This window comes from Muntiacus reevesi, chromosome 9 (assembly GCF_963930625.1).
Source record: "Muntiacus reevesi chromosome 9, mMunRee1.1, whole genome shotgun sequence".
Taxonomy (NCBI): Eukaryota; Metazoa; Chordata; class Mammalia; order Artiodactyla; family Cervidae; genus Muntiacus; species Muntiacus reevesi.
In genome coordinates this window covers 17,662,225-17,683,210 of record NC_089257.1, presented here as the reverse complement: position 1 = coordinate 17,683,210, position 20,986 = coordinate 17,662,225, and the positions used below count along the sequence as shown (strand labels likewise).

At 56.1% G+C, this 20,986-nt stretch overlaps 1 protein-coding gene across 5 annotated transcripts in view; it reads left to right on the top strand.

Moving 5' to 3' along the window:
- Positions 1-20,986, top strand: part of CD82 (CD82 molecule) — a 55,135-nt gene that overhangs the window by 15,441 nt on the left and 18,708 nt on the right. For 3 of the 5 annotated variants that reach the window (XM_065944075.1, XM_065944073.1, XM_065944076.1), the window contains exons 2-3: positions 15,332-15,463; positions 20,432-20,504. In XM_065944075.1, coding sequence (XP_065800147.1) covers positions 15,401-15,463; positions 20,432-20,504 — 136 coding nt within the window. In that variant the 5' untranslated portion in view covers positions 15,332-15,400. The remainder of the gene's footprint in view (positions 1-15,331; positions 15,464-20,431; positions 20,505-20,986) is intronic. The other 2 variants (XM_065944074.1, XM_065944077.1) reach the window with 2 other exon arrangements.

The window sequence follows — 20,986 nt, the reverse complement described above, 5'->3', positions numbered from 1 at the left end:
GCCGAGCCCAGCGGACGGGAGCTGTCCCGGCCCTGCCCCTCTGCAGTCCCGGGGGCCCTGGGTAGGGAGCCCCCGCAGGCTGCGCTGGTCTCCCCTGTGACCCGCTTTCCCCCAACTGCCGCCTGTCTGGGCCGGTTACACGCCCACCGGGTGGGGTGGAGCCCTTCCCCCAGCCTCGGGGGGCCTGGACCCCTGCAGCGACCGTGGAAATGGGTCCCCGGGCTCTTCCTCCCTGGAGCCCGTGCCCACCCTGGGGAGGACGGGTGGTGCTGGGTCTGGGGCCCGTGTCCGCGGTGAGGGCCCCACACACTCTGGGTGTTCGGAGGCCCTCGGGATGTGCGAAGAGAGACTTGAGATCTGGTCTCAGAAATAGGAAGAGGGGAAGGCTGGCGCAAGCCCCCGGCAGACAGACGGACAGATACTCAGGGGAAGAGACAGGTGAGGAGGATGGTCTGCAGGGCAGAGCAGGGACGCCCTGGGGCCCTGCCCTGGCCCCGCCTCCCCGGCTGAGCCGGGTGGAAGAGCCTGCTCCATCCCGCCCTCCTCCTCCAAATTCTTGGCTTCACAGACATGCCCTTACCCTCCTTCCTCTTCCCCATCTTTTCTGCGTTTCCCCCCAGGACTCGGGAGAGAGCGCGCCCCTATACCTGTGTGTGCAGCTCTTTGCCATCACTGTGTCTCACTCACCTCTCTCTCTGTCTGTGTCTCTTTCTCCATCAGATATCCCCAAGGTCAGGCTAGCTCTTAGGCCCAGGAAGGTGCTGAGAACTACAGCTTGGGAAGTAGGAAGTATTAGTCCACTTTTCAGGTGAGCAAACTGAGGCTCAGAAAAGTTAAGTGACACTGAGGTGTGGGCAGAGCTAGGGTTTGAACCCCTATCCGCCCGATGCCCATCCCAGCTACTCAGGCCGAGATGATCAGGGCTGCCGGATAGTGCCCCGTGTGCATCTGCGTAGGAGAATGTTCTGGGAAGACTGCTCGGAGGAGGTGGCATCACCGTGGCCCCATCTCTTCCTCCCCGAGCCCAGGGCGGGGGTGTGTGTGCTGTGGCTGCTGCCATGTGAGGTCCCTGATTAGAGCTTCCCCTCCTTCTCCCTAATCACCTTGCTGAGGGCCCACACCCAGCTCCCAGTCTCCATCTCCGCAGCCCCGACTCAGAGGTTAACCCCTCTTTAGGCACCTGCCCCCAGCTGGCCAGACCCCCGGGTGGGTAGGGTATGCGAGCTGGGACCTGGTGCCTCGGCAGAATGTCTTCAATTGGCTGGGTCCAGGGGCTGGGCTGTGAAACCCAATGAATGTAGGTTGGGCCTTGGCGAGCTTACTCTAGTTTTCTATCATGAATCACTGCATCTCTGCAGGCAGTATGGTTATGCTCAGGGCCTCTGGTCAGGCTTCGGGGTTCAACTCCCAGCCTGTGGTCTGTGTAAACCATGGGCTAGTCCCTTTGCTACCCTGAGTCTCCGCTTCCTCAACTGTAAAATGGGTTAAAAGCAGTGCCTGCCCCGTGGGGTCATTGCAAGGATACACTGTGCCATGTGGAGGACTGAGCAGAATCTCTGGCAGGTAGTAACTGCAAGGAGGCTCGCTTTTGTGATTCTTGAATTCTGGGGGCTGTGTCCTAAAGAGCCCCACAGAGGGAGAGCGGGAGGCTGGGTGGAATCACTGGGCCCAGCTTTATGACATTGCTGGTGTCTAATTGCTCACTTTCCTGTCTGTCCCCTCTCCAGACTGAGCACTCCCTGGGGGCAGGGTAGGTTTCATCCATTCATTTCCTGCGTCCAGTTTGGGCCTGGAGTTAGGGGCTCAATGAACTGCATGGACTCAGGATGGAAACCTAGCAGACATGGCCACTTGGGGGGCCCTCTGGGAGGGCAGCCACTCAGGCTTTCTGACCCATGCTGCTGCTGCTAGGTCGCTTTCAGTCGTGTCTGACTCTGTGCAGCTCCATAGACGGCAGCCCACCAGGCTCCCCCGTCCCTTGGATTCTCTAGGCAAGAACACTGGAGTGGGCTGCCATTTCCTTCTCCAATGCATGAAAGTGAAAAGTGAAAGTGAAGTCGCTCAGTCGTGTCCGACTCTCAGCGACCCCATGGACTGCAGCCCACCAGGCTCCTCTGTCCATGGGATTTTCCAGGCAAGAGTACTGGAGTGGGGTGTCATTGCCTTCTCCGTTCTGACCCATGAGCTGTTCTTTTTTATTTTTGACTGTACTGGGTCTTCGTTGCTCCTGTGGACTTTATCTAGGTGTGGTGCTCAGGCTTCTCGTAGGGGCGGTTTCTCTTGCTGCAGAGCATGGGCTTAGGCAAGCAGGCTCAGGAGCTGTGGTGCATGGCCTAAGTTACCCCAGAGCCTGGGGAATCTTCTTGGACCAGGGATCGCCCAATGTTCCCTGCATTGTCAGGCGGATTCTTAAACTCTGGACCACCGGGGAAGTCCCCATGAGCCATTCTGGAAGTCCCCTCTTGTTCTGGGAGGAGGAGGTTTGCTGCCCTCTTTGAGGTCGCCTCTGAGGATTAGTCCTGGGTTTACTCACGTCCTGGGGGTTCTGTCCGGCCCTCTGCGCCCACGGCTGCCACAGTTGCCGGGTGTAGGGTAAGAGTTCCACAGCCGCTGTGTGCTTGTCAGACCTGCAGACACCTGGCCCGGCTCCTGGATACTCTGATTCCATGGGCTTTGATGTTGGGCTTTTGTGACCCCACGTGAGAAGGCTTGGCGGTGGGAAGTGGTGTCACAAAGCAGGTAGGACATTGGACTCCAGAGTTGGAGGGTCTGGGACACAAAGTTCAGTTGGGCCACTGTCCTCGGTGTGACTGGAGAAGGTGCCACCACCTTCCCGAGCCCCAGACACCCCGCTTATAGGACAGAAGCCATGCTCCACACGTGGCAGGGGATTGTGGGGTTAAAGAAGATGAGATCAGTGAAGCACCGCTCAAATGGGGATGCTTTCATAAATGTTTATCTCATCAGCCATCCCTCTGCCTGGGATCTGTTTCAAGTTCTTGGGTGATAGTAACTTTCCAGGGGCAGTTTGTAGGAATCTCTCTGCACCCCGCATCTCAAGGGACAATCTTTATGCATACCCTCGTCCTGCCACGTGAGGAGGGGACATGGCATACTTGCTTCCTAGGGTTTGGCAAGTTGATTCCACCATCTTCCTGAACACGCTTTGATATCCCCATTTTATAGATAAGGACACTGAGGTTCAGGGTGGGTAGGCAGCTTGCCAAAGGTTACATGTTGCTGTGAAATGAAATTGGAATTTAAGTCTCTCTCAATTCAGAGTTCATACTGTGAACTGATTTATTATTCTGCCTCCACACCTGGGGCTGGGTAAGGGTCCTCAGAAGCTGACTGGCTCCCTGAGAACCCACTTGGGAATCTGGGTCTTCTTGTTAGGGCTCCTAGACTCTGGGGCTCCTGGGCATCCTCTCATATAGTCCTAAAGATGGTTGGATGGCATCACCACCTTGATGGACATGAGTCTGAGCAAGCTCTGGGAGCCGATGATGGACAGCGAAACCTGGTGTGCTGCAGTCTATGGGGTTGCAAAGGATCAGACATGACTGAGTGACTGGACTGAACCGATCCCTTTAACTTAGCATTTCCCAAGTAATGTTCCCGAATGGCTGGCTATCTCCTCAGCCCCTGGGAACAGAGCCCTGGGAGGGTCACCTCAGACCAGGCTCATCCCTGCCTGTCCACCCCAGGTACTGAGCATATATGTGTATTTCTCCACATGAGTCATGGTGTGAAACAGGTTGGGAAGTACTGACGGCTCTAGCCAGCCCCCCTCCTGCTCTGTACGCGTACACTCCCCAGAAGAGTGGGGATTCAAGGTCCTCTTTGTGTCTCGGTCTCTTCCTCGTAGGAATGAAGGCTGAAGTAGGTGATGTCAAAGGCCTTCCTAGCACTGTGAGTCTGAGTGTGTAAGCCTTAGCTCCCAGGGTTAGGAGGGAGCAGGGTTTGCATGGGGCCCAAGCAACCTGCAAAAAAACATAGGAAAGGGAGTCACAGAGAGGGAAAGATCAGAGGCTATGGTTCAGCCTCAGCTTGGGTCTTTGGCTGCATCAGGCCTGGTGGGGAGGTTGCAAGATTAGAAGGGTCTGCTCTTCCCTAGGCTGCACCCTCCGTCAGAGTGGCCTCTTCTTCATACCGAAGGCCCTCTGGTTGTATTGCTTGGGCTTCAGAGAAAAGCACGGAAGGGCCGCATCTGTTGGCCTCATCAGCCGCCAAAGGAACAGCGTGGCCAGGATTGGTGGGGCTGATCTTTTCCTTCCTGACAGGAAGCCAGGAGTCAGGTTTTGGAGCTGGGGTGGGATGGGGGGTCAGGCAAGCAGACCAAGGTACGGAAGGGTGGGGTCGGCGGGCTCCAGCATCGACCCCCTTCGCTTTGGCAGCAGGTGAAGAGAGAGGAGCTCTGGTCTCAAGGCAGACCTGAGTCCAGCCAGGGCTTAGCCACTCACTTGTGTGGCCCGAGGCAAGTCACTGAACCTGAGTCTCAGTCTCTTTATCTGTTAAATAGGGGTGATGATATCTCAAGGGTTGTTATAGATTAAATGAGGGGTGGTGGGTATGGGCCGATACAGACGTGGTGCTGTCCCTCTGCTACTGCGGTCTGGCCGGGTGAGACAGACAGAAGGCCCTGAGCTCTGGCTTGGGCTCTAGGAGATCAAACCAGTCCATCCTAGAGGAAATCAGTCCTGAATATTCAATGAAGGACTGAGGCTGAAGATTCAATACTTTGGCCACCTGATGTGAAGAACTGACTGCTTGGAAAAGACCCTGATGCTGGGAAAGATTGAAGGTGGGAGGAAAAGAGACGACAGAGGATGAGATGGTTGGATGGCATCACCGACTCAACGGACATGAGTTTGAGCAAGCTCCAGGAGTTGGTGATGGACAGGGAAGCCTGGCGTGCTGCAGTTCATGGGGTTGCAAAGAGTTGGACACGACTGAGCGACTGAACTGAACTTGGGCTGTAAAATCCTGGGATTCCTGGGAAGGTCTGATCTGGACGTGTTTATTCCACCCCACAGTGGTGGTTGTGGGGTTTGCTCACTTGCGTTGTGAGGAGCTGATAGTGTCCCCAAAGCTCTTTACACGCCTCATCTCAGTCTTCCAACAGCCCTGTAAGATGGGAGGCCCTGTAAGATGGGTGTCCTCGCGTTAGAGCTGAGACTTTGGGCTCAGAGAGGTTGAGTAGTGTCCTCGCTGGTGGTCACACAAGAGGAAGCAGAGCTGGGATTCACACCGAAGTCCTGAAAGAAGCTAAGATTCTAATCATGCTGTTCTTTAGTCGCTCAGTCGTGTCCAACTCTTCGCGACCCCATGGACTGTAGCCCACCAGGCTTCTCTATCCAGGGAATTCCCAGGCCAGAATACTCGAGAGGGTTGCCATTTCCCCTGGAGAAAGAAATGCCAACCCACTCCAAGGGCCTCCTAATTTTCCAGTTGCCCAGGGTAATAGCTTTTCATTTTTCTGTTCTAACAACAAGGGGAAAGGTACGACCCAAGATTGAAAAGGAGGATATAGGGAGGCCAAAAAGCCAGCCCCCTCCAGGGAGGCAGCATGGGTTTCAGGAGACACAGCACCTGTCACAGGTGAAAACAAACACAGCCACCTTGGCCCATCTCTTTCCTCGGGCAATCGGGACAAAGTCCAGAGGACTGCAGAGCTAGGTGGCCAGGAACCAGCTTGCAGGTGGCGTTATCTGTTGACGGGCGGGCTTCCAGAGCTGAGCAGCCAGGCCAGGTTTGCTCTCTCCTCTTTCTATCCAAGCTGCCTGGGCTCCCACGAGATCAGTTGTCCAACTCACCCAACTGGCTGGACACCCAGGTCTCAGGCAGGCCGCTGAGACACAGCCCAGAGGCTCAGAGACAAAGGCCCTGCCTCCATGGAGGGCAGAGGCCTCCTTCCTCAGGTGGCCCAGCCCCGCCCTGCTTCACCCTGCCCCCCTGGCCTGAGAGCAGGGTAGTCACTCTCTGGCACTCCCCTGCACGTATCGAGAGGCTGGCTCGAGGCCCTGCAGAGGGCTTTGGGCTGTTAGTCAGGAAATCAACAACTTCCGGATCATCATCATCATCATCATCATCATAATTGGTGGCATTTATGAGACACTTACTAGGTGCCAGGCACTTTACAGACACTAAATCATGTAAGACTCACCAGAGCCCATTATTAAGTTCATTTTACAGGTGGGAAAGTTGAGGCACGGGGCTGAAGTGCTTGCCCAAGACTGCACATTTAGTAAGATACGGCAGCTTTGGCATCTTCGGGCAGGGACAGTGGGAGGAGTGGGCCAGGGGCCCTGCATGGATCGAGCCCTACTATGCGGAGCCCGAGTCCAGTTCACCCTCACACCTGTGAGGGGTGGGTGGGTTTAGTCTCTCCATTCACTGATCAGGAGGCAGCTCTGTAGACTGCATGGCCCAGAGGTAGCAGATACAGGGGTGAGAACCAAGGACGACTGTGTGACGCAGAGTCAGTTCTCCTGAAATCTCTATGGGGAAGGCCCGGGGAACTGGGGCAGGCAGCAGGTGGAAAGAACAGTGCTCTGGACCAGGAATCTCCAAGTCCTCCATGGTGTGCTCAGCTCCGAGTTTGCTATGGGATCTGTAGTCTCCTGTGTTCTCCGGCCCCTCCAAGAAAAGCAGTGATCTGAAAAGTCTCCTCCTGCACGGCGGATATTGCGCTGGGATGAATCACCCTGGGAATATGTCTCCAGGAAGAGCCGAGGATGGAGCAGAGGTACAGAGAGCTTCACGTGAGGTTCTCCCTGGCCAGGGCCTGCTGCCTCAGGACTCCCAGGCCCAAGACATCCCCACTCAGAGCAGGGGGACCAGGCCACCCTGAGTCTCGATGCATGAGAATCCCCTGGGAAACTTAAAAAAATAAAACCCTAGTGTCCAGGAGGAGAAGAGGAGGACAGAGGATGACATGGCTGCTTGGCATCACTGACTTGATGGACTTGAGTTTGAGCAAGCTCCGGGAGTTGGTGATGGACAGGGAAGTCTGGCGTGCTGCAGTCCATGGGGTTGCAAAGAGTTGGACACGACTGAACAACTGAACTGAACTGAGTGCCCAGGTTTCACCTTAGAGCAATTAAATCAGGATTTCAGGGGCTTGGGGGCGGGGTTAGCAGAGCAGGCACCAAGGTTTAGAGCTAATTCTAAGGTTCGGCCAAGATTGGGGGCCACTGCTTTAGCAGTCGGGAGATGGGGGAAGTAAGGCCCTGGCTTTCCAGGGTTAGTGACCCCCTGAAACCAGAAGAAAGCATGTGCCTGCCTGGCTTCATGCATCTTTCTAGAGAGAGGGTTCATGGTTTCTGTCAGCCTTTTCTGACCCAGCAGAGATTAAAATTCAATCTCTGGGGAAGGGAAGTAACCCCTTCCTCACAAGTCAATGATGTTATATTTAAGCACCAGGGACTTGCCTTTTCATACTGTTCATTCCAGTAGTCACATATGGATGTGAGAGTTGGATCAAGAAAAGGCTGACTGCCACAGAAGTGATGTTTTTGAACTGTGTTGCTGGAGAAGACTCTTGAGAGTCCCTTGGACAGCAAGGAGATCAAACCAGTCAGTCCTAAAGGAGATCAGTCCTGAACATTCATTGGAAGGACTGATGCTGAGGCTCTAATACTTTAGCTGCCTGATACGCTCGGTTGCTCAGTAGCGTTCAACTCTTTGCGACCCTAAGGACTGTAGCCCGCCAGGCTCCTCTGTTCAGGGGGTTTTCCAGGCAAGAATACAGGAGTGGGTTGCCACTCCCTCCTCCAGGGGATCTTCCCAACCCAGGTCTCCTGCACTGCAGACGGATTCTTTGCCATCTGGGCCACCAGGGAAGCCCTAGGCATTTGCTGCAAAGAGCCAACTCACTGGAAAAGACCCTGATGCTGGGGAAGACTGAGGGCAGGAGGAAAAGGGAGCGACAGAGAATGAGATGGATGGCCTCATCGACTGGGTGGACATGAGTTTGAGCAAGCTTCGGCAGTTGGTGATGGACAGGGAAGCCTGGCGTGCTGCGTCCATGGGGTCGCAAAGAGTCGGACACGACTGAGCGATGGAACAACACCAAGAGACCTGCAGCTGCAGGATCAGTCGGTTTGCCTTATTTCCTCTAAGGAGCTGTTCCTGACTTCCCCAGACTTTCCTTTCCTTTCCTTCTTCCTGCAGATACACACGGAAGGCTTATGGTGTTCCAGGCACTGTCCTGGGCTCTGGGTTACCAGGTAAATGAGACGGATGCAGCCCCTCCCCTGAAGGAACCATATTCTATTAGAAGCACAGAACTAACAGAATCATATTCTATTCTAATAGGGGCTCCGGTCACGGTAGTGGAGCGTGAGGTGACTGCGGTGAGCAGGGCCATGTGATGGGCCCAGGTGTCCGAGCTGCACCAGGGGACGCCCCCACCCCACACCCAGGAGTCTGATGGCCTGATTGGGGCAGGGGCCAGGGGCTGCATATTAGCATATTTTGATTCCCACATGCAGCTGGAGCCGTGGCCAGCCAGCCAGCCAGCCGTGTAGATCAGGTGTTCAGGGAAGGCCTCTCGGGGGGATACCTCCGCCTGCCCGGAGGAAGGGAGGGAGCCAGCCTGGGTCTTTGTGGGCAGCGTGCTCCTGGCAGAGGAACTGCGAGGGCAAAGGGGCTCCGGTGGGCAGGGACCTGGTGTGCAGACATCAGGAAGGAGCGGCCTTAGGAACGAACCTGTGAGCAGGATGGAGGTGCTGAGGATGGAGGCGGGGCAGGGCCAAGCGGGCAGGGCCTCACTGGCCACAGAAGAGTCTGGATCTCACAGAGAACGCCTCGGCTCCGGCACGGTTGGAGGGTTGCAGGCCAGGGAGTGACAAGATCTAGTTTGCATTTTCCCAGAGCCCTCCCTGCAGTGGGCATGATGGCCTGACAAGAGCAGGAGGTGGGGCGGGGAGCTGGGAGGGTCAAGGGTTGGAGGAGACCCATCTGGCTGTGGGATAAAGGAATGAGGAGGAGACCCGAGCGTGGCTCTCGGGTGCCCTTTCTGAGCCAGCTGGTGGGCCGAAGGGCCGTTCATCTCCCCATCTCTGAATCCTGCAGCACTCAGAGTTCAGGAGCCCCAGCCCCAGGGGAACTTCAAGAGCCTCGGGCTTGGCGTTTCCTAAGATGTATTCCAAGCGATGTTAGGCTGTTGAGTGATGGATGGTTTTCGGTCAGCGGTGTTTACTGCCGGGTGCCTTGGAGATGCTAATAGCCTAATGTGACCCTTGGGAAGAACTGGCACTGCATAGACTTGGTGAGAGGGGAGTCTCTAGTTCCGAATGGTGCGTCTTCTAGGACTTGTATTCCGAAGAACTACCCTGGAAACTGCCTCTGCTCTGGTCCCAGCCTGTCACTTGACAGTTGAAGAGGCAGGTCTGGGTGGGGGTGGGAAGGACAGTCTCCTGGGCTGGGTCTCAAGCAGGGCGTCCCTTCAGAGCAGGCGCCAAGCTTGAACCCCCAGACTCGGGGCCTGGAGGGGCCACAGCACACCGCCCCCCGCCACTTGGTTTCCGCAGGGCTGTTCAGGGACACCCGGGTTCCAGGGTCAGGCCGGGGGTTCCTCTGTCATCAGGCAAGGGATAAACCAACCTCCCACTCTACTGGGGTGGACTCACAGGGGCTCGGCACAGACGAGGGGTTCTCCTAAAGAAGGGTTCTTCCCCATGGGCTTCCCCCCTCCCTGCACCAGGGAAGGTGAAGGAGCCGTGACTGTGGGTCCTGGCAGGCAGAGCTGGCCCTGCGTGCGCCCCTACACATCCCCCACCCCACCCCACCCCTTGGGACAAGACAGAAGAAGTCTGAAAAGGGAGTCTCAGCTGACTTGGGGGCAACGGATCTCAGGCCCCCTTTGAGTGACCACGCATCTGACAAGTCCTGGTTTTCCATGTGGAAGTTCCTTCCCCTCCCCTTCACCTCTCTCTCCACCTCTCTATCCATCTGCCCACCAGCTCTCCACTCACCCCTCCCTCCATCCACTCATCTGTCCATCACCCACCTATGCCTTCATCCATGCACTCATCCCCCCCTGCATCCATCTAATCTCTCATCCAGCAAATTTTGGATGAGCCCACGTAGACCTCATAAAGAATACATCACTTTTCCCCTCAAGATAGCACAGTCCATAGGGGAGATGGACAAGTAAGTAGAAAATGACTGTACAGCATCATGAGTTATAATAGTAACTTCCATTTATTGAAAGCCTCCTTTGTGCCAGGCATTTTACCCACATTATCTAGTTTAATCTCTGGGCAGATCTGCCAAATGGGTTATATGTTTCTTCTTCTCACAGATGAGCAAGGTGAAGTTCAGAGAGGTTAAGTCACTTGTCCAAGGTCACACAGCCAGGAGGTGATAGAACAGCCTTCAAACCCAGGCAGTCTGATGCCAGAGCCTGTTGTGGGAACTGCTGGAGTGGCCAGTGCTCCTGGAAGGAAGCAGAGGGGGAGCACTCCCAGCCAGCCTGTGTGTTAGTGGGGAGTGGGTGGCGGTGACGGTGGTGACAAGGATGGCCAGAGTGGGTTTCCTGGAGGAGGTAGATGTCTGAAGTGAGTGTTGAAGTTTGAGCCGGAGTTAGTAAAAAAGCAGTAGTATAGTAATTTCATTGCACAAATTGATTTGGCATAGAATTTATATGTTTGGTCAATTTAAATCAAAGTTGCTTAGAAACGGTCCGTTTACCTACTCTAAAGTATTCCATGAAGTCAGCAGCTCCTTCCTGCTGCTCATAGAGCTATCTGTGACGGTTCCCTGGAATTTTCCAAAAGAGATGGGCTTGCATCTCCTTCCCTTGTTTTGTGACTGTCAGGACGTCCTCATAGGAAAGCATGGGCAGACCTTCTCGTGTTTACAGAAAGTGTATACAGGAAAGCGTAACCTCCCTGTTTGTCTAATTTCATGTGCAAGTGAAACGCTCACCCATCGCTTCTCGGGAAAGTGCTGATGGAGACGCTTCCCCAGCTCCAGCTCATCCAGCCCTGACTGTGCCAGGCGCTGACCTCACTTTTCTTTATAACACGGGCTTCCACTGCGCAACGAGACCCCGGGAGTCCCTTCTCTGGCCATGCATTGGCAGAACGAGGTTGAACCCTTCTCTAGGGATCCTGCATCTTCTCCTTCCTGATTATTCAATTTCTGCCGCCCAGCTCGCTCTCCGCCAAGATCCCAAGCTATCAGCAGTCCTGGTTCTTGCCATCTCTTCTAGACACTTGTGTGTGTACCATCTGCTCCCCTGCGCCAGGAGCCTGCAGACTTCCATAAAAGGCCAGGCAGGGAATGTTTCAGGCTTTGCAGGCCAGTGGTCTCTGTCACAACCAGTCCACTTTGCCATTGCTTGTGATAGCTACCATGGGCAAATACATAAAAGGGTGGGCATAGCTGGGTGCCAGGACAGCTGTATTTATTTGAATTTCGTGTGTTACAAGATGTTTTTTTAAAATTTTTTCCCACCTACTTAAAATGGTTCCTGGTCAGGGAAGATATGATTTGGGGCTTCCCTTGTGACTCAGCTGGTAAAGAATCCCCCTGCAATGTGGGAGACCTGGGTTTGACCTCTGGATTGGAAAGATCCCCTGGAGAAGGGAAAGGCTACCCACTCCAGTGTTCTGGCCTGGAGACTTCCAGGGGTCACAAAGAGTCAGACACGACTGAGAGACTTTTCTACTTTTCTAACTACTTAAAAATGTAAAATCTGTTCTTAGCTTGTGAGCTCTACAGCATCTAGAGGGTGGGTTGGATTTGATCCACAGGCCCTAACTGGCCACTCCCTGCCTTACACCAACCCTTGTTCTTTCCTTTTGGATAAAGAGACTGAGGTTCAGGCCCCTAGAGTGTGACCCCAGGCCCTCGGATTCCGACTTTGGGGTCTCCTCGGGGCTTGGTGGTCGTTGTGGTCTCACTGAGGTTGTCACCCTGTATCAGGGGCAACCTGGGCGTGTCCCCAGCCTGAGCTGACTTCCAGCCCTTCGTGGGACCGCCCATCTTCTGCCCAGCATGGACGACGTGTTCATCTCCTGCTCCCTGTTTCTCTAAGGGGTAGTGCCAGCACTCGCGGGGCAGAAACACTCTGTATCCTGGATCTCGGTCGACAGGTCCAGGAACCACCCATCACCCCAGACTCTAATTCTCAGCCCCTTCTCTTCCCTCAGATGAGTCTCAGGTAGTCTCTGGGCTTTCCCTGATTGACCAAGCTACCTGTCAATCATGTAGCTGCCTGTCAAGCATCTGAATCCATCCAGCTGCCTCCTGGAGAGGAGGAGGTGGCCTCAGGGGCCAGGAGGCCTGGGTTCTGTCCTTGCTGGTTCATTTACCCATGACCTTGGGCAAGCTCTTTCACCCCTCTGAGCTCCAGTTTGCTCATAGGATGCTGAAGGGCTTACTTTGCTGAACCCCTAGTATAACTTGAGTGCGTGAAGAGAGACCAGCGAGGTTGCCCATGTTATCAGGGAATCCCAGTCGACTAGCCTCTGCCTCCTTCTTGCCTGCAAACCAGAGCTCCTTTGAGCAGTGGCCTTGGTGCTCACCACCTACTTAGTGAAGCCCCAGCCATTCCCAGACACCCCCTTCTGCAGTCAGGGCCGCTCCTGGGAGGCAGCACTTCACGGTCCTTGGGTCAGAGCTATCGTGTGTGCTCAGTCACTTCAGTCGTGTCTGACTCTGCAACCCCATGGACCGTAGCCCACCAGACTCCTCTGTCCATGGGATTCTCCAGGCAAGAATACTGGAGTGGCTTGCCATGCCCTCCTCCAGGGGATCTTCCCAACTGCAGGATCAAACCTGCATCTCTTACGTCTCCGGCATTGGCAGGCGGGTTCTTTACCGCTAGTGTTAGTTGCTCAGTCGTGTCTGACTCTCTTTGCGACCCCGTGGACTGTAGCCCACCAGTGTCCTCTGTCCATGGGATTCTCTAGGCAAGAATACTGGAGTGGCTTGCCATTTTCTTCCCCAGAGGATCTTCCCGACCCAGGGATTGAACCTGGGTCTCCTGAGTTGCAGGCAAACTCTTTACCATTTGAGCTACAGGGAAGACCAAAAATGAAAGCGAAAGTCGCTCAGTCTGTCCGACTGTTTGTGACCCCATGGACTATACAGTCCATGGAATTCTCCAGACCAGTTACTGGAGTGGGTAGCCTTTCCCTTCTCCAGGGGATCTTCCCAATCCAGGGATCAAACCCAGGTCTCCCACATTGCAGGTGGATTCTTTACCAGTTGAGCCCCCAGGGAAGCCCAAGAATACTGGAGTGGGTAGCCTTTCCCTTCTCCAGCGGATCTTCCCAACGGAGGAATTGAACCAGGGTCTCCTGCATTGCAGGCAGATTCTTTACCAACTGAGCCACCAGGGAAGCCCTTCTTTACAAGTAGTGCCACCTTATAAAAATCAATAAAAAGCAATACCATGTTCATCAAATAGACTGGAATATGGTAGTTCTAGGGCTTAAATACCATACCACTGCTTAAGGATCTCTGTGACTCGGACGGGTTGCTTCACTTGCCTCCCCCTGCCCCCAGCCCCCGCTGGAGAGGAAGACCCGCCACACCTTCTGGGCAGGTCGTGAGGACTAAAGGGATGACACACACCGACAGCTGCCCGGAGTCTGTGCTGTTCACGGGGGAGGCCAGGTGGTGGTTTTTGTTTAGTCACTCAGCCACGTCTGACTATTCGGCAACCCTATGGACTGTCCATGGAATTTCCAGGGCAAGAATACTGCAGTAGATTGCCCTTTCCTTCTCCAAAGGGATCTTCCCAACCCAGGGATCAAACCCGAGTCTCCTACATTGGCAGGTAGATCCTTTACTGCTGAGCCACTGGGGAAGCCCTGGCCAGGTGGTTACCCTTGTCTAAAAATCGCCCCTTTCTGAACACCTGCAACCCTGCAAGGCTGCCCTGGAGACCCGGCCTGAACGGAGGATGTGAAGCCAGAAAGGGCAGAAACTCCTTTCCATGTTGAACAGTGCCGGCTGGCATCGATTGCCAAAGGACCGACCATTTCCACACTTCTCCAGTTTCACAAGAATGCAGCCAGCATCGCCACTCCCCGAAGTGGTGGGGTTCTTCTTGGGAAGGGATGACTTAGCCACAGGCGGCTTGGGGCTGAGCCTGGGGCAGCCCCTCTGCCTTCACAGGCAGGAAATTCAAGTAGAGTCGTGGTGGGCAAGAGAAGCGCGTCTCCTTTGGCGAGAGGCTCTTTCTTCTCCTGCTGTTTTGCTCTGTGCCAGTTTGCTAAGTGCCTGTGGTTGTCAGGCGCTGCCTTGGGAGGGGAGAGAGAAGACAATAGCTCTCCTTCATGGGGAACACCCCCAGCAGGCCTTCCTGGGGCCAGGCCTGGCTTCAGAATCTCAGATCTCTGGATCTCTTGACACTAGGCGAACCCTTGTTTTCTCCCCCTCTGAGCCTGGGGGAGGCCCCAGGTGGAGTTACCGAGGCTGGACTTCCCTGGCTCTGAGTCACTGCTATTCCCACATTTCTCAGACCCAGGCCTTGGACCCTGGTAGCCTGGAGGGGTGTTCAGTCTAATCTCCCCGTGCAGCAATGAATTCCCGTAAGTTGTTATTCGGATGTTGCTTGCATGCCACTTGGGATAGGACACTCACTACCACCCAGGTCATCTTTTCCTTCCTTGGACGGGTTTGTTCCATGTTGTGCTTGAATCTCCCCCCTTAACTCCTCTACCCCGGTCCCTGGAGGTGTAGAAAATGGAAGCTGGGCTCCCATTTGGCAACAAGGATGGATTAGACCAGGGTGAGGGGACCTCCACGTGGACCGGGGAGTCACAAGGCTCAGGATAGCCTTTCACCCTTGCAGGAGGAAGAAGGGATGATGCGCACGCCTCGGGCCCCCTGTTCCCTCTGCTCCGTGGCCTGCTTCTCCCCACCCTCCACGGGGCAGTGGGAACAGGGTCTGGTGCCTACGTCCCCACCCCCAGGCCAGCTCGGCCCCTGCAGCTGTCCCAGGCCAGCTGTCTCAGCCCCAGCTGCCTTTGCTGGCTCCCTTGGCCCTGTGGGGCCTGAAGACTGGCCGTTAGTCATTCCTGGTTTTCTGACCTCAGAGAGCCTGAGGGTTATCATTCATAACTTTCCTATAGGCCCCGGCCCTGGTGGAGTGGCTGAGCCAGACCCTAACTGCCACCCACACCCTCACCCCACCGCAGCATGGCTTTGGGCCGGTCATCTAACCTCTCGGCCTCGGGGTCCCCTGTAATAGGACCTGACGTCGTCCGCACCTACCTCGTGAGGTTGTGGCAAGGGTGAGCGGGGGTGATTGAGGGTCAGTGGCTCTGGGGTGTCCGTCAGCGTCTGTTCCCTCTCCTCCCCCCAGCCCAGGTCCTGCCCAGCACTGACCAACCTGCCCTCTCTCCTGTCCCCAGCGAGCTCCAGGACCGACGGGATGGGGTCAGCTTGCATCAAAGTCACCAAGTACTTCCTCTTCCTCTTCAACTTGCTCTTCTTTGTAAGTATGACCCGCGCCCACCACGGCCTCCGAAAAAGACTGTCTTCCTGGGGGCATCCTAGTGCAAGACCTTCCAGCCTGGGGCTGGTGGTGGGCTGGGGCCTCAGGCAGACCATTGGAAATGGAAGCAGGTGGGGGTGGAAGGAGATTCCCAGCGTTCCCAGCTGGCGCAGAGGCAGAACACTGGCCCTTGCCCCAGCCTTTCCCTCCCTCGGAGCTCCGCTGAGGCCTCGGGGGGCGACCTGGGCGGGAGGTGGGTGAGGGGAGAGCGGCATGTTCCTTGTCCGGTTCTGACTGCCCATCCTCCTCCGCCCGCCCTGAGGAATCTGCCTGCGGCAGGTCTGGGTCTCAGCTGCCCCCGCCGTTCCCCCACCCACATGGTGAGAGGTGTCCCCCGCTGCCCTGAGCTCCCAGAGGGTGGGCAAGAGGAGGCGGGGCTCTGGGCCAGAGTGAGGACCCCGTCGCCCCTCCCCAGGCCCACCCTGCTGGCCTCACGGGCTGCGGGCCGCCCAGCTGTAGGCTCCGTGCACATCTGGAGCTGCTTTTCCCGGGGCCTTGGTTTTCCTCTCTGGTCTGGCACGGGAGGACTCCTCCTGCCTCGGAGTTGCCAGGATGATGGAATGAGTGTGTGTGTGTGTGTGTGTGTGTGTGTGTGTGTGTGTGCACGCATGCGCGTGTGCACACGCTTATGGGTGAGTGTATATGTGTGTGAGTGCAGTGAGATTACGTGTGAGTGTGTAGGGGGTATGTGAGCGTGTGTATGTTTGTGTGAGTGCACGTGGGTGTGTGAGTGAATGCGTGAGTGGTATGTGAGAGTGTGAGTGTGTGATGGGGTCGGGGTGGGTGGAGCGTGGACTGGAGGGACCGTTAAAGGAGTGGTGCTTCAGGGCTGTGGCCTCTCATGCTATTGCTTCACCCGATACTCTTAAAATTTTTATAGGATGTTTATTATGACTCGATTTTATTTTAAAAAGGTATGTATACATGAATATTTTTGAGAGGAACAGAAAATACCTCTAAATGTTCGTGTTGGGATTCCTGAGATTTTTGGTCTCATTCTTTTTGCTTCTCTGCATTTTTCAAATTTTCTACAATGAATTCCTTGTGGAAAAAAATGTTTTTTTACATTACAAGCTACACAGGAGTATAGAAAGTTTGGAAAATAAAGCATCATTCTAAACTCCGTCTCATAACTTTAACCCAACACATAGATGTTTAGAGGTGTGTTGCTGGCACACAAGCATGCACACACATGCACCCACATGCATGCACAGACTTGCATGGGCATGGATGGCCCTGGTGCTGCCTGCCCTGCAGCAGGCCCACCTTCCCCGCCTCAAGGATGCTGCTGAGGCCGCAATGCCGCTCCGGCCCTCCACTGATGGCTGCAGGGCCCAGGCACCTGAGTTTCCCAGCTCGGTGGTCAGGGCCCTCCCAGCGGGGCCAGGCTTCTGGAAATTGGCTGCCCACACAGCCAGAACCACGCCTCCCCTGGCAGGCACTGTGCTCCCGGGCTGAGGCCCAGCTTTAAGGGCCAGTCAGCCAGGATGGGGGGTGGAGTGTGGGAGCTGATGGTTCTGTTCCCGGGGCTCTTGGGGCCGGAGCGGGGAGTCTGGGCTACAGCCTCGGAGGTTGCAGGGCCTGGGGACACAGAGACACAGACACCCCCTCTCCTCCCCATGCAGCAGGAGGGAGGGAGGTAGGGACTTCACGGAGGAAGGGAGAGGGGTTGAGGGTTTGGGGCCAGGGTGTCCCTTCCACTTCCAGGCTTCCCACAGAACCAGAGCCTAGACGAGCTTCCCTCGGGCCGCGCTCTGAGGGTTGGTCTCGCTCCGTCTCCTCCCAGCTGCTCCAGGACACTGGCAGGAAGCAGGTGTTCCCTCCCCGGGTTCCTGGGCCCAGGAGGGCTCATCAGGATATGGAGGGGGGCTGTGGTGGGAGAGAGGGGGAGCTTTCTATCTCAGGAGGGTGAGAGAGAAAAGAGAATGAAAGGAGACTCTGTGTGTGTGTGTGTGTGTGTGTGTGTGTGTCCATTTACTCATCCACCAAGGGTATACTTGACCGCCCTGTGTATTCAGATTCCATCCTGGGTGCCAGGTAGACATTCACTTGGTGGAGGAGCCGTGGCTTCTGTACTCGCGGGGCTCGTGGTCCGAGGGGTGATGGGCTTCCGTCAAATACTGGCTCAAGTGGACAATAATACTGCAGTTGCGGGAGATACTGGGAATGAAGGACATGGTCCCTAAGAGAGCAGATAAGAAGGCAACTGGCCTTGTCGGGGCAGTCAGCGAGAGCGCCCTGCAGTTACGCGTGCGGCTGGGGCGCACGGTCCCCCAGCAGGACCGGAAGTCCAGCAGCGGGGGAGTGGGTCCCAGCGAGCCTCTCTCAGCCCTTCCAGGAAGGATCTGGGTCTGTGTTTCCTGCACAGCGGGAAGCGGTTACGTGATTGAACTTGTGGTTTGGCAAAATCACTCTGGCTGCCGTGTGTTCTCACGTATGCACACGGGTCCACGTGTATACCCTGGCCTACCCTCCCTTATGACCCCGAACTCCCCAGAAAATTACCCCGTCATCAACTTTTCTCAGAGTTAAAGAAACTTTGAGGCTGCGGGTGCCGTGGCCTTTCTGATGGTAGGATGCTGGCCTGGGAGGTGCCTGGCTCCTGTCAGGAGGCTCTGGTGGGTCTGCAGAGGGGTGTTCATGTGGGGTGTGCCCCGTGGCCCCAGTCTGGGTTCATAGAGAAAGGAGGTGTCATGGTGCTCGGCCCCCTGACCTGGCCTCGCTCCCGGCTGTCCCGTGGCCTGGCGCGGATCCAGCCACACCTGGTGGGCGGTCAGGCCGTAGTCCCCAGACCTGCAGAGGAGCCGAAAAGATCGTGCCAGGCACTTTGCTCCATGGGCTCCTGGAGACGAGCTGAGCCCAGCTGGGCAGTCTGGGATTTTACTCTATTGGGGGTAAAATATTTGCCCAGAGGGAATTTCCCGCCCTGTCTTGCATTCTCTGTTTGGGAGGGCAGTTCTTCTTGCAGCCCCGCCCCGTGAGTGCAGGTGAGCAGATGGGCTCCTTCACGCGGGTGTGAGTGCAGGGCAGACCCTGGGCCAGCCATGCTGGGGTGCTTGGCTAGGGTGGGGAGGGGTTCAGGAGTCTTTGGAAACCTAGCCGCCAGGCCCTGTCAAGCCCACCTTCCTCCCAGCAAGTTGTGTGGTCTGAGATGCCCCCCACTTATGGGTGGACCCTCGCCCCACCCTTTCCCGCACCCCACCCCCAGGGTCCCAGGAGTTTTCCTGTCTTTGGGGGCTGGCGTTCTGCGCCGAGGCGCAGGAGAGACCCCCAGAATCCCTGACCCTGGTTTGCCGCCACGTGACCAAGCTGTACATTCAGACCTGACGTTGAGCCCCTGGGGGGTGAATTGGGTGACCTCGGGCAAGGTCAGGACCCCAGTTTCCCCGTCTGTAAAATGAGGACAATAACAGGGCCCATCTGACAGGGAGAGAGGAGGCGACAAGTGAGCTGCTGGGGACAAATGTCGGGAGGTCATTGTTCTTTCCACTTCCTGGCCGCAGCTGCTGTTGTCCTTAAGGGGTGTTGTCTTTAAGGGTGGGGCGAGCAAGGTACTTGCTTTGGGGTCAGCAGTAGCCCACCACATTGGGGCCCTGCGCCTTTTCAAAAGGCAAAAGCAGTTAACACCAAGCTTGTCTTTATTTAAAAGACTGATATTTTGTTCATCATGAATTTTTTTCCCCCATGAGGTTTTGTTTCTTAAAACTGATCGCTATAAACTCATTTATCTTGGTTACTGAGTGGTTTTGGTGTCCCCTGAATTTTTCCCTGTGAGGCAAATGCCCATTCACCTTACCCAGGGCCGCAGCTCTGGTTTTTAATAACTGTAGAGCAAGACTGACGAAGCCCGTGAGGCCAAGGGGCTCATTCCAGGCTGAGGGCTTTATCAGCAGCTGCTGGCCTAGCCCCTGAGATTATGGGATGATGACTAAGGCCAGAACCCAGGGCTGGTGGTAAAGGGGCATGATGACATGCTGGGACCCTGAAGGTGGGTTATCCCCAAGGAGGACCCAGGCCAGACCGCAGGGGAAGACCAGTCTTACAGGTGATGCAGCCCTCCCCACCTCCATCCCCTTAAGGGAATCTGTGCTTTGGCCCTGACTGTGGGCCCTTGTCCACACTTAGCTGGCTTGATGGGAGGGTGGATCTTGGTGGGGGTTCCACCTGGGAAGATAGGCTCAGGTTGTGGGTCTGACCGCTGGTGCAGGGAAGGGAGGCAGGAAATCCCTGGGTCTGGACCTACACGGCCACCGCCCACCACACACGCCATCCCTTTCCTTTTCTAATCTTGTATGTACACAGTCTGATTCATGAACTCAGTCTCCCGCTGAGTCCTCTGCACCTGGTACAATAGGTGCCCAGGTCCACAGGCTGCATGCAACCCAGCCCACCCCTCAGGGAGCTCACAGTCCAGCCAGAGAGAATGCGGCAGAGTTAAACCCAGTGGGTTCAGCGGGTTTAAGAAGGGTCCTTTGGTGGCTGCCCTGCAGCTGAGGCCCCTTAGTTGGCTGGGGGTCAGGAAGTCTTCCGTGAAAAGTGGTCTTGGAGCCGAGAGATCTGAGGACAGGTTGGGCTTCAATGATCAAGTCTGCGGAGGGCTCCAAGTGCCCCGGAGCCTGGCTTGTTGGGAAGCCCCCGCCCCCAATCTGGGGAAGGGCCAGAAGATGAGTAGGAGGGTCCCCTGGCAGGAGGAGGCACCCCCAGAGCCAGCACCCTTGGTTTGACCGCACCCAGTGAGGAGGGACTCCCCACTCATGGCCTGCTCTCTGGATTGCTGGAGTTGGTTGCAGCTGGGGTTCGGGGTCTGAGGCCACCCTGACATCCTGGGCTGGGCAAAGTTGGATGTGGCCCACCCTACCCAGGGACAGCTGGGAGGGGACCCCATTAACTGCTGCTTTCTTCTTCCAGGTCCTGGGTGCGGTGATCCTGGGCTTCGGGATATGGATCCTGGTCGACAAGAACAGTTTCATTTCCATCTTACGTAAGGACCCCTCTACTCCCCGCTGGCCCAGCTGCCTCTGAACGAGGGGCGGGGCAGCAGTCAGGGCTGCTCCCACAAATATTTGACCCTAACAGCCCGTCCCTCCCTTTTTCAGCTGCCCTCGGGGCCTGCCTTGCCCAGGTCCCGCTGCTGACCACTCTGCCCCCCGGGCCTCTCCGCAGGGGTTTTCAGAAGGAATTTTCTCTCCCTCTCTAAACAAAGCTGCTGTTGTCTGGAGATCGCTGGGGGATGAGAGAGGCTTGTTCTCCATCCTGGCCCCTTCCCTCTGCCCTGAACTTGAGAAAGCCTCTTATCTCCTCCATGCCCCCACTTGCCTGCTCAGCAACACATGGGCAGTCGTGCCTCCCCTTCCCAGTTCAGAAGGAAAGCCAGGAGCGGTAGGTCGTCAGGTATGCACGAAGCACCTACTAGGTGCCTGGCCCCGGCCAGGCGGGCCAGGCAACTGCAGTGATGAGGAGGCG